The sequence below is a fragment of the Ciconia boyciana genome, chromosome 2 (genome assembly GCF_034638445.1).
Source record: "Ciconia boyciana chromosome 2, ASM3463844v1, whole genome shotgun sequence".
Classification (NCBI taxonomy): Eukaryota; Metazoa; Chordata; class Aves; order Ciconiiformes; family Ciconiidae; genus Ciconia; species Ciconia boyciana.
In genome coordinates this window covers 100430666-100444217 of record NC_132935.1, presented here as the reverse complement: position 1 = coordinate 100444217, position 13552 = coordinate 100430666, and the positions used below count along the sequence as shown (strand labels likewise).

Sequence of the window (13552 nt, the reverse complement as noted above, 5' to 3'; positions counted from 1 at the left end):
GGAGTTAACTCATTCTGTCTTACAGAATCCACACTGAAAAGATCTGAGAGGCAGACATTTCTGAGCAAGTTTTTTTGTTGTTGTTGAATGTGCTTGCATGCTGTAAGTGTGGTGGGAGCCGTTACTAATGGAGATGGGACTATTCTTGCCAGCAGAAGGCTTTGATCAGGCTCTTTTTTAGACAGATTAGTCAAAAAGTATAAGAGTTATGGCTAGCTATGGCGTGCTTCAGCAAGAAGTAAGTCTTTTGAACTGCTAGTGCCACTAGTTACACTGAAAAAGCTACCTCATGAAAACAAGATACTACATCAGAAGTCAGACAGTATTATAAAAGCCTTCAAATTAGGCTTCCTTAAAAGTTACAAGTGACATTTTGGTCTGTGTGTATACGATAGTCAATCTCCCTTTGTCCTCCATAGAGCCAGGTTATCACTGTTGGATTTAAGGTGAGATGTACAGCCATACACTTCTAAAAATGTCGGATGTGAAAGCCAATTTAATATAAAACTCTAAGAACACAGGCAACATCTTCACTTCGCAATACATCTCCCACTTACCACCAAGAGGAACATCTTGATGTTGGGTTTTATCTTTTCTCCACTCGGAAACGACATCTAGGATGGCATTGAAATGAAAGTCCATACGTTTATCAATAGTGGGATCTGTTATCCTTCCACCTTCCTGGATCAAGTCACATTTCTCCCCTAGTTTGTGCATTTTAATGCCAAGCTTAAGAAAAAGACATTTTATTGCTTTTTAAGTATAGAAAAACTACAATGCCTAGCCTGCTCAAAGTTACTTAAAGTAAGGTGAATCCTTCAGATTTAAGTGATGGCACTTAAAAAACATGCAGGACTTTAAATAATTAGTCAGATTATCTCAAACTCTCCTCCTCCTAAAACTGGAATGCCAACAACCCTTCTATCTGTTAATTTTCCACAAACTGTTGTTCCCCACTCTTCCATCCTTTTGTTTATTGGGGATTCCCAGAAACCTCATCTCCAACTTTTCTATCAGGCCAGGGGATAGTACAGAGATGTTGGGTCTGGTAATCAAACACGATGAACCAGTCTCCTTCATTTCTACCTCACCTTATTCTCTAAATAGCCATTAAAATCAATGCTTTTCTACAACTTTTTGGTGCTTGATACCCAAACAGTTCCCTACATTCAGGAACTGACAGGACTTTGCTTGCCAGTTACCGCCAGTTCCATTAACAAACAAGCAAAGAAAGAAATTATTTGGAATTAAACCTAGTATCTTGCTCTGCTTGTCCAGCTTGTATTGAACACACAACATACCAAAGTCAGAATAAAGATATTTTTATGTTCTACAGAGCCAATCTAGAGAAAATAGCACAAATATAGTGCTAACTTCTTCCTAGGGCCTTGTTACTCAGGGTGTGCTCCAGGGTTTTTCACATATCCTCACATATCTCTAGGCTGTTGGTCACCACTGCAGACCTCTTCTCAAGGTACAGTTGTACTTTGAATGAAAGTTGACATCAAATGACCACAAAGGGATGGGCACCCATGTGTATTCAGAAGTCACTGCTCTTTACCTCATAACTAAAACATGATTTAAAAAAAAAAAATTCTTCATGACACTACAGAGCACTGAAGAGTTAAAACAGCATGGGCTGGATTTGCATGCCTCTCTGAACAAAATCCCTACTCAAGTTCCACTTGGAGAAATTCAGCTTCCTGCCCCAGAAAAAGCCAAACCAAACCAAACCATCAAATTTAAAAAAAAAAAAAAAAAAAATCAAACCACAGTGTGTTTGCATCAGTAGTTGTTATACATATTCATCTTGTGTGGAATTGAACTAGAAATAGGGAGGCTGAGCAAAGGCAAGCCTGTCATAGAACTATGTATTACAACAACATAGCAATAGCCTGTGTCCCACAGTAAAGTCTCTCTCAGCTCTAAGGAAGTCTGCCAGGGACCTTTTCAATTACTATCTCCAGAAAAGGGGAAAAAAGTGGTTTCCTCTGGTTCTGAAGCTGAAGCCACCTTGTTCTTCTTTACATAACGTGCCCGAAACCATTCTATAGCCCTTCTCTGTCCCCAACTGTTATCAAAGACATAATAGCTACACAGAGTTTACTTACAACGCAGAACAGTGTTTTAATCACATCATGAAAACTCCCACCCTTACCCAGCCACCCAAACCTGGCCTAAACAACAATTTTTCACTAGTGATAATGCATGACCACTGCAGGGAACCCACTTGCTCACACATTAGTGCCATTGGGTTGTTTACACATCCATTGACGATCTGTGCACCTCTTCCAACAGTGACTCCTTGGAATGTCTTATCGTCCCACACTCGGCCACCAATTCTGTCTTTAGCTTCTAAGACAATGACCTATGACACAATGCAGCTTAGTAAATTGTAAGATTTGATTACATTAAACATATCTGTTCAACTCCAGAGCAAAGGGGAAATCAAAACGAAAAAAAACCCAAGCAATTCAGCAATGCTAACGATCTTAACACTTTATTGTTGTTTGCGGCTATAGTTAATTTATGCATTTAAATTGCCTTTTAAAGGTTACCCTTTGGCATATACACATATAAAATAGCCGTTACCTTAAGAAACTCTTAACAAAAACAAGGCTTCTTTTTAAAAAAGCTAAAGACCTATTCAGGAAATCTCAAAATTGGAGTTTAAGGCTTGCTACAGGCTATTAAACACAGTGATCTGGGTGCAATGTCCACCTGAGGAAGCCCATACACCTTTCGGAGAAATTTTTTCCTGGGATATTCCAAGAAAGCCCCATTCTTATGTATTTCCACCATTCATACATACCTCCTTCAGTATCCACTCCTTGTCACAGACAGACACAGGATACTGGACTAGATGGATGTCTGACTGAGTATGTTTACCCTTACTTATATTATCTTTTTATTTTTAGAGAAACTCCATCTCTCCAGAACAGCAGAAAGCAACAGTGTGTATATATATATAAAAATATATAATATATATTTTATATATTAAAAAAAAGATCCTGCCAGTTGATATTTATGTATTTTACTGCAAAACAGCTTTTCAAAGGACTCAATGTACAAAAAGGCTGCACTGCAATTTTCTATTTAGCAACCAAAGAATGAGATAATGGGGCTATAGGATTCAGCTTTTCATATAAATATATACATACATGAACATATAAACATATAAATCTGAAAGTCAGATGCTCATTCATTTCCTTAAACATCAGCCCTGCAAACACTTCATGTGTAAAGAGTCCCATAGATTTTCATAAGAATATTCTGATGTGTAAAATTATGTCAACATATAAATATTGTGAGACCACACTCTCAATGAATGACAAATATGAGGGAAAAGGGAAATACATGTGGTCTGCTTGTTTTTAATAAGCAACAAGTAAGTACAGTAAAGTGCAAAAAGGAAAGAAAATTTCACGTCATTTAAACAGCCATCATCATCTACAGTCCCATTATTTGGACATGAATATCCATGTCTCCCCTATCCTCCCAACCCAAGTCTATGTAAAATATTCACTACATGCTTTTTTGAATTTTGCATACAAATAAATGCTGTTTTTAAACAGCAGATTTACTCAATAAAACCCCAGATTTTACAAATTAATTAGGATGCCCTACACAAGTGTTTGTAGCAAGAATGTAATTTTTTTAATTTTGATGAAGAACACTTTCAAAGCAGAGGAAGTCTGATTTTTTAAGTAATGTACTCTAAAGTTTCTTACCTTAATTCCAAAGTTGTGCAGTTGTCGGGCTGCTGCTAATCCTGCTGCGCCAGCCCCAACAATAATGACAGATTTCTTAAAAGTAATAAAAGATTTAAATAAACAGTTAGAACTAAAATAGAAATTATCATTGCACACTTATTTTTCTTCTTGCTAAAGTTGAAAATACCTGTAGGTTTCAGAAGTCTAGGCTCTCTTGTCCTCTAAAGTAATCAGTGGTAACTTTTAAAGATGATAGTGCATTTAATATAGAGAAAAGATCAATTGTAGCTTTGAAAATAGTTACAATTTTTAAGCACTTTAAAAGCAGATGTCTCAATTTATTTTTATGAAAACAGCTGAAGTTACCAGTCAAGTAACAAAATCTTACTGAAGTTGTCAGACAAGAAACACACTTACCTTGTAATTATTTCAGTCACAAATTGGCTTGACCAGTACAAACTATTTTATAAATTAAAAACATATAAAAATATACCTTCCAAACATAAATCAACTTACAATTTCTAGGAGATATTCCGTTACAGAATACATTAATTTGGTACGTTTCTGTGTGTTGTCAAGCAAATTGTGAGTCATAAATATGTACCCTTTAATCATAGTTCTTGCAAACCAATATGGAATAGGAGTTTCCTCACCTATGGAAGCAGGGGTCTATTACAGGCTTAAGCCATGAGAAGAACCTAAGTGTACTGTGTATTTTTCACACAGTTCCCATCAATCTGAAAAGCTCAGAGGAAGCACAAATCCATAGGACTGAATTCCATAGATTTTAGTGGGAACAAAAACCTTGATGGGAAGAGTCCCATGTCTGTAGTTTCCAGAACCATTGAAGGCAGATGGGAACCATGAAAAACATGCAATGTGTTTGCTGTTAGAAGTAATTTTTATATAAACGGTTGGAATCACAGGTGTTGAGCAAAAAATCCAGAACCAAAAAATATTACATGTGTCATGTATTTTTACAGCACGAACAACATAGGGATTATTACAGCAACTTACATTGTGGTATTCTTTAGGAAGAAGATACTGGTCAGGACTGACTGATAAAATCCCTGTATTAATTAGCCCTTTCCTTGTCATAAAATAAAGTATCCTCTCCATTTCCTGTACACAACGAATACGCACAAGCCCCCGAACAATGATATGATGGATACATTTTTGAGGGGTAAGAGCCTCCTGCAAAGGAGAAATAAAGAATAGAAATTGTTGATTATCTAATATTCAATTTTTTCACGTGCTTACATTATATTTAAACAGTAAACCAGATGGTAAAAATTAATCATGAATCAGATTTCTGAGAGCATTTTAAAAGCAAGTTTTGGTGGAAGTTTCTTGCTAGCCAGCTTTACACAGTAAGGTAACAATTTATTTAACATGGAATAAAAGCAAATGAGTCTAAGATACTCTTGCAAACTCCATGGTGTGCTCCATTAGTACAGGAATGGTATTGAAATGCATCCCTGATTGCAAAATTGATCTACCTGGTGGCCATGCTCACAATGACATTCCAGTAAAATCCATTCCAAAATGGCATTCCAAATAAAATAGATTAATATCCAAAACCTTCACATAAATACAGACATCAGTATCTGAAAGCTTCAGTATGTGAAATTCCAACAATTCCATCTAAGGCAATGTAACAGAGTTAGCATAAGTAAAAAGACAATCACTTCCCTGTCCAGCAGTCATAAAAAATAAAAAAATCATAAAGCATTCACAAACACTGTTTAGAAATGTTCAAGCATCCCTTTAAAAGTTAATAGCTCAGCAGACTCAGTAGAGTTTGAATACTTTTCAAACTTTTGTATTTTACTGCAAAAGACGCTCCTAGGCATTAAAGCTCAAAATAAAATAAAAGCCAACAAAAAAACCAGCCAACCCTAGAATGTATTTTCAAAAGGATGGGAGCAATTTTTCTGGTGCATCAGGAGACGTCTAAGAAGAGAGTCCAATTGCGAAGAAGAGAGTCCACATCCCCAAAAAGTAGCTATTATTTGTAAACAAACAAATTAACTATTAGCATCTCTTACCTTGCAGTTTGTGTACCACAGAGCCAAAATCAGGTTTCTCAAAGCCAAGTACATGGTAGGGTCTCGTGAATATTCTGGGAACTCATAGAGTTCATCCAGTTCCATGACATCTGGCCTCACACAAAGTGCTTTCCCACATTCATTGGGCTGGTAAAAAGGCTGGAAATACTTGTTCATGCCTGCAACTGAATAAAGACACACCAAGAACTAGTCATATTCCATCGTATCTTCATCGCATCCTTTTCCCTCTAAGACGATCCATTGACCTCACACAGATAAACAAGTAACGAAGCTTTCCAGCCTCTAGCCACCTTCAGAATTATTTTATTTATATTGCTCTCCCCTCTCCTACCCTCTAGGCTGTGCAGTATTAATTACTGTCCTGCTACCTGACGGGTACATCTTGGGCCTATCAGAGCTTAAGTTTTGTCAGAGAAACAGTATGTGCCCTCAGACGCCACGATGAGTCCAACAAGGAACAGGTTCTAAACTCAAGTCTAAGGTCAGCATCACTGTACAGGCTCATGCAGTCCTCTGAACCCCTTTCATCTTCAACTCCCAATACTGCCCAGAGTGGGTAGTAACTAAAAGTAACCATCTTCCATGTGCAGTATCGGTAGCTCTGTGTAATGAAGTTTTCTGTTTGTTAAGCGATAAATGTCTGTTGAATAGATGAACAGATTTCTTTTCAGCACCTAAGGAGAGCAAAGCCTGCTAAGACAACACAGAAGCTGAACTTTCCTCAAAGCACTCTCTCTGAGATTATTATGGGAATCCTGAATTACCTTTCTCCATACCTGACCTATTCTGCAGATGCGCACTCCCAGGCTGTCAGTCTCAGAGCTGTCATTAGCAAAAAAATTAACCTAAACAGAATCCAAGTGCCTTAAGACATCAAATCCTTTTCTCCAAAGCCCCAAAGATCCACAATATCAAAACTAGCAGATCATGTTTTGTTTTGATAAATCTTCGTTTCCTTAAGAATGCAAACAATCTTTAAGTACCCGCATGTTAATTTCCCATTTCTATAAACAAATGACAGGTGGTAAACAAAAAGCCTATGCAGTCTGTGCTTAGTCCCTAAAGAAATGCCATATCAAATGTATTACCTTTATCTTACAACGAGTAAATTCCATCAAAGAAGTACAGAGGCAGTCCACACAGAGTGTGTATTAGCGCTGAGAAGAGAACCAGTATTTCTGAATCAGGAGCATTATGTGCCTTATAAACTCAGTTATAAGACAAAATTTATCACACCTATTTAAGCAACAGAGCCCTGCAGATGGCCCTTACCAGTCAAATTAGGCACGCTCTTTAAGTGCTCTAACTTCACAAGGTTGGATTCACCAGGTAACCGATTAGTGCTGGTACAGGATGGACTCATGCCCACGCAGTCTGGATAATATGCAGCTAGAAAGGGAGCTGCCACACTGTCTTTCAGCAAAGGAGGGAGTATGAGCATGGAGTACCACCAATGGTCTGAAACTTCAGCCACTCTCTGGCCAAGCGGAGAAGTGAAGGAAAGAGGGGAGAAGAGAACACGTCAGTACTTCGAAAACGTTGGAAAATGAACCAGTTCCCCCCCTCCCTCCAAAACTGAGACCAAAAAGCACTAGCAGTACCAATCTCAGAATTGCAAGTCATAAAGACATTTTCTCTCCCTCTTTCCCCTTCCTCAGCCTGACACAGAAAACCTGTAGCATTAATCTCTTCCTCAGAAATGGAGCTGAAACTTCACAAACTCCACACCCACGTGGAAAGCAAACAGATGAGGCATGCCATGACAACACATCTATACCTTATCAGGCCCTTTATAAAAACGTTTACAGTCATTTATGCATCCAGAAATCTGAACTTAGAACTCTGCACTAACTGGTCTATTTAATTTAGATTCTGCTACCCCCATCAAAGACCTTCTAACACCCTAACAAACGCTAATGATTCAGCCTTAATTTACAAATCAAACATGCATTAAGGAAACAAAACCACAAAGCTTCTACAAGAGTCAACAATAAGCCTGAACATGTTTCCTGGGATAGAGGTACCTCAGGTACACTTGTCAACATTGGCTTATTGAACATCAGCTCATACTAAATCTGAAATGCAAGATTACATGATCATAAACCCATTGAAACACCAACATACATCAAGTCTAGTTTTGTATTATGAGGGAGAGGACAGAGAACACGTTTTGATGTTCTCGCAGTCTTCACAAAGAGGAGACTAGCCTGACTGAAGATAGAAACCACCTGAAAGACAGGGAAATTTTAGGATGGGGAATTTTATTTGAAAGCTGGAAACTGAATACTGTTTTGCCTGAGCAAAAATGAAAATTAGGAGTAAACCTTGAATCACAGGCCACAACTCACAGACACCACGAACCACCTGAAAGCTAATTGGTATGGTAAGGGAAAAGAGAAAAAAGATGAGAAAGTAGAAGGCCCTAGGCTCTGTTGCAAATAGTGTCTGACAGTTTCCTGAGCAAAATGCATAAATACCACCATAATTGGCCAAAGGACCAAGAAAAGGAAAGAAATATGCGTGATTTAAGATTGCTTTCATATTCTAGGACAAATGAGGAGGAACAGCCACTACTCACCAAGTCCTCGGGCATGGAACACTGGTCTGAGCCCTCAGTCTGAAAGAAAAGTGAATGGTATCAGAGCTATTCTTAAGCTGTACAACAAAAATGAAATATAAAACAAAGTAATTTGTCTATGGCATAGTTCTTTAAACTTAAAAAAAGAAACCAAAAATGTGTTCGTGTTAGCCTTCTGTAGCAGAGATGATTATGTTAGTAAAAATAAATAGTAGAGAAATGCATAGTTAAAAAGCACAACACACCATAAAGCAAAAACACCCCAGAAAATGTTTCTCATTTGTTAAGTTAGTTTCTACTGATCAAACCATTAAAATATACATTCTATACCATTAAATGGAGTGGAACACTGAAACAAACAAATGGAGGAAAAAAGGAAAAAAAAAAAAAAAAAAAAAGGGAATTTTATAGAAAAATTCTGGAAATATCCCACATTTTCCAGAGAGACTCTTCCAGTCTAGACTATAAAAAAAAGTTTCTCATTTATTTTAAGAGTATCTTTAATCACAAAGTTTCAAGATTAAATGCTGACCCTTCTGATTTTCATATGGTCAGTATTTTCATGTCATGTTTTTTACTATTTAGATTCTATGGCACTATAAGGACTCTTTCAAATTTCAGCAGTTATCTTCATGCCAAAGATGAAAGTTTTCATGTAAAGCCCCATGACAGACTTGCTAGAAATTAATAAAAGCTCATTGACCTTTTCAGATGCTTTCCTCAATAACAAAGTATGGACAAACAAAACCAAAGTAAGTATTTTGGTGTGTGTCTATTTTGTACATGCTGATAATCTTTCCATAGCTTCAGAATGAAGGATTTTACAATCAACTGTGCAGACAAAGATATTCCAGATACTTCTTTCTTGACATTTCCACTTGGGAAACAAAAAGTCCAAACAGCATGTAAGCTGTCACCGTGCAGCTCTCCAGGCCATCAGACAATCATTTTGACATTAGAAACATTATGCAGCAAACAAGAAGAAATTAATGTCTGCAAACACGAAATGGCAACTTGTTGTTAGTTTCAATATGAGCAAAACTATTCTGTGTTACCTTAGTGGAATTGTTGAGTTTCATACCACATCTGTAGGTTTTTGCTATTTGTGGTGTCAGCTGGATTTCCTTTGTCAGCTGACGCCATTTACCACAGTCTGGCTTTGTGCACTGCACCTACGAGTCAAAAAACAAACATGTTTTTACTTGTTGCTGTCTGATTACAGATAAGATTAATGAAGCATAACTAACCAGTTAGAAAGCAGGGAGATGTGAGGACGTTGTCAAATATAATTGTTAAATTCGTTCTCATGTAATCCTCAGGTCATAAGTAAGACATGTGGTATCCAGGAGATGGGCACAAGGTTTCTGTAAGACTGAATTTCTGCACAGAACCTAACTCCAAAATTAATTCAACAACCAGTTACTATGGTCTTCAGTGCGTTTTGCAAGCATTACTGCAAAAACACATTGTTCACCACTTAAAAAACAACAACAAAAAACCACCACCACCACCAGACTTCCTTCCATTCCAGTCTCTCTTCTTCTGCTCTCTTTACCAGGGAAATACAAAATCTGTTTTGGAAGTCTTTCACGCTCGTACTTTCCTATAGCTTGACACACTCCCTTTTCCCCGCCAAGTCTTATTCTACCTGAGCATCACACATCTTACCTGCTACTTCTCTGAAAAGCAACAGGAGGTTGTTATTTCTGGGGTGTGGAGAAGGTCTCCAACAGTGGAGGAGCTGATCAGAACGATTATCTCGAGCTTTTCCACAGTCCTCTAATACTAGAAAACCCCCACAAAAACTCAGCTGACCTGCTGCTTGAACATGCAATATCAGAAACTCACATCAGAACAACGGATTAAAATATACCCTATTAAAGAAATCACCCTCCGTCTTCTTACCCAGTAAGGAAGCTGTTGATCAGCCATGAAGGCTTTTGGACTGGGCTCACTTTTACCATTACTTGTCCAGATCCTTTTCCAGGCAGTATATTTCTCATAACCGTCTTTATGACTAAGAAGAAAGAGAAAAGAAAACAGCAAGCAGTCAGAAAATTTAGTATCTAGTTCATTTCAAGCAACAGCAGTTATTCTAAAATTAAACATTTTATATAAGGACAGAGAAATTAGGCTGTAGAGAGTCCTGTATTTTTCCTATTAAAAAAGGAGAAAGTCATGGTTCTTACGATAGCAATAAATTGCATCCTGACCACTACGTCCTCTTGATCATGAGCAGACTTCCTGGTATCTAAGGCCTGGACTGAGTCATAGGTACTGCTGAGCACATAAGCACCCAAAAGTCTTAGTAGAGCTGGACTCAACTCCCACGCAAATGGAAAGGAGCTTGGAGCTGAAAGCACTCTGTGAGCCTGACCAGAGTCTTCACAGTCACTGAGGGGCAAGAGTTAAATCTGCTCACCGATTTGATGTTACAGAGAGGCAAGGTCTCCTGAACTCACATTGTAAAGCAAATTTGCTTTATAAAGAAAAATAGATTTACTTAAAACTGTCCTCATCATTTAAAGTTCTCTGATGTTGTTTTAAAAAAAGACAAAAGCTTCCGAATAACTGTACACACAAACCAGCCTGCCTAAAGTAACCGGTTTTGTTCACACTGCTATGTTTAAGTTGATGATTAGTCCGTACAACACCTGCAGTTTTAACACTGATATCTAAGCCTCACTTTGAATAAAGCACGCACAGAGGACAAGTCTTCGTATTATGTTTATGTACATGATGTTTCAACAGTTGTAACATCTGCCAAATTTTAATAAGCACTGAAAAGGCACAACCTTAATTGGCAAATCTACCTTCGGTAATAGTGGTCAAAACATTCATTGCAGAAGTGTTCCCCACAGGAAAGATGATACCATCTAGATGTATACCCATTTTTAGCACATCTGTAATGCAGGAGACATAGAAATAGTTTTACGATACATTTAGAGAAAATATTTCTATTGACAGTAGCACATTCTAGAATGTGAACAAAATATTCAGGACAAGCCAGGGCTTTATGTTACATTCATGAAGCCTGACTTGCACAAGGCACTACAGTTAGACAAATAACAATAAGACCATTTCAATTGTCTCAAACGTTTCCAGTTTCCAAACTAAGCAACACCAGATGCAAAGGAGGCAAAATGTACACAATGTGCAGTTTTGTAGTTGGTCTGGCTTCCAGCAGCCTCCCACTAACAATGGTCAACTGAGCCTGTCTTTAGTACCCTTTAAGCAGACATTTCCTGAACACGAAACACGTTTGCTCTTACAATATGTGCTGTGACACACTAAAGCGTTTTGCAAATGTCTAAGACGACAAAGTCCCTCTCCACAGGAACTTACAGTTCCTTTACTTGGTTCCATTTTGTTCTGATATTAGTGCAGGGGTGGGAGGGATCATTTACATTAGTATTTTTCTTGTACGTGTGATCAACTGATTCATAAATCATTACAACATCCCGTCCCCAGAACAACTGACAGCACTACAAAGGCAAATCTGAGCACAAAACGGACGTTGCCTATTTTTTTCACGTGACCAAGTTGGCTGCAGTTTTAACCCAATGAGAGAAAATCCTGACGAAGCAGTTACACATTCTGGGCATTTATTCTTTATTACTCTCAGAAAGAAATATCCATTAGCAAAGATCATATTCATCAGACAAAGCAATCGCTCTTCACTTAGAAAACTCTCATTAAACTCAATGAAATGGTTCAAGATAAATGCACGAGGTAAAGACCACGAGGTAAAAAGCAGTGACCTAAGCTACTAACTGAAATAGCTAGCCATGAAATGATCTCATCTCAAATAAATAATGTTGAAAGTATGTACTTGGGGGGGTGGGAGGGGTGGAAATCAAAATATTAAAATAACAATTCAAAAAGATGACTAAGCAGTATCTATTGTTTCCTAAATAAAAAACGTAATATCACCATTGCTGATCTCTCAGGTGCTCATTTCCCCTACCAGTCTCTCATGCAACTGCCAAAACATGTGGCTTTCCTATGACAACATCCAGAATACATTGACCTCCTGCCACCAAAGAACAATCCACACAGATAACTAAATGAAGCACTGAATTATTTTATATCATTGGAAAATAAATAAAACAAGGAAAGTTTGTCTCAATTAACCAGGGAGGGAGGAATGCTATATAATTACAGTCTGCCTACTGCATAATGAGGTCTAACGTGTTGCTTATTATAGATACACCTTGCCAGTATCATGCATTCAGTACCGCCAGGGTCAGAATTTAAAAGGACTTGTGCAAGTACAGAGAAAGCCATGAACAATTTGAGAACAAAGAGTTCAAATACGTACAACTGTCTCCCAAGACCTAAAATTTCAAGGTCAGAATCTCACCTTGGACTGCAAAGCATTCCAACGAATGAGTGGTAAAGACTTTCTGCAGTAAATGACGGTTTCATTTTCCATCTTGAAAGCAAGTTTAGCTTCCTCAGATTACACTAATATGCTCTCAGTTTCACAGAAGCAAGGCGTGTTCCAGAAGACACCATTAATAACATAAATAAGCGTATTCTAAAGATATTCTACATCTGAATTAGCAACTTGCACAGTAGAAAGTCACCCACAACAGGAATAACTTGTGATATTATCCTGGCATCTTAAGACTCATATTAGTACCTTTCAATTCTCCCTCCACATTTAGAAACAAAGGGATTTCTCAGAATATAGTTAGGATCCTAATCTTCAGCTGCAAGTTTAGAAAAGTCCACAGAAAATGCAAAGAAAAAGAAACAAACCTTTCAGCTGCACTGGCAAAGCAAACAGGACATGTTGCAGTGCATCCAGCTTTTTCACACTTTCTGTATTTCTTCTCTGATGCTTCATCATCATCATCTGCTGCTTCAGCCGCTTTCTTCTTCACCTATTAAAGAATAGCTGAAATCTGACCAGAAATTACACAAATGCATCTTCTACAAAATGGCATTCAGACAGTTTTGCAGCTTGGGGGTAGCATGAAATAGTTAAAATGGAACTAATGAAGATTTTTGTATCTATTGTGAAATAGCTGCAGCATGAAACAGCTGTCAAAGTAGGTCAGTTTTTCTACAAAAAAAAAAAAACAAACAGTAAGGCTGGAAATATCATTTAAAGCTAAAAATGTCTTGCCTTAGTCCAAGTGATGCCATTGAAGAAATTATAAGCAAAGCTTCCAGTTTAAAGCATA

The 13552-nt window shown here is 37.7% G+C and overlaps 1 protein-coding gene across 6 annotated transcripts in view; it reads right to left on the bottom strand.

The window, feature by feature from the left end:
• Window positions 1-13552, bottom strand: part of KDM1B (lysine demethylase 1B) — a 29472-nt gene that overhangs the window by 11913 nt on the left and 4007 nt on the right. For 5 of the 6 annotated variants that reach the window (XM_072853346.1, XM_072853348.1, XM_072853344.1 and 2 more), the window contains exons 4-14: window positions 13125-13249; window positions 11174-11263; window positions 10266-10377; window positions 9416-9532; window positions 8361-8399; window positions 7055-7259; window positions 5762-5946; window positions 4731-4907; window positions 3732-3806; window positions 2231-2368; window positions 558-729 (exon numbers count right to left, since the gene is read on the bottom strand). In XM_072853346.1, the coding sequence (XP_072709447.1) occupies window positions 558-729; window positions 2231-2368; window positions 3732-3806; window positions 4731-4907; window positions 5762-5946; window positions 7055-7259; window positions 8361-8399; window positions 9416-9532; window positions 10266-10377; window positions 11174-11263; window positions 13125-13249 (1435 nt within the window). The remainder of the gene's footprint in view (window positions 1-557; window positions 730-2230; window positions 2369-3731; window positions 3807-4730; window positions 4908-5761; window positions 5947-7054; window positions 7260-8360; window positions 8400-9415; window positions 9533-10265; window positions 10378-11173; window positions 11264-13124; window positions 13250-13552) is intronic. The other variant, XM_072853345.1, reaches the window with a different exon arrangement.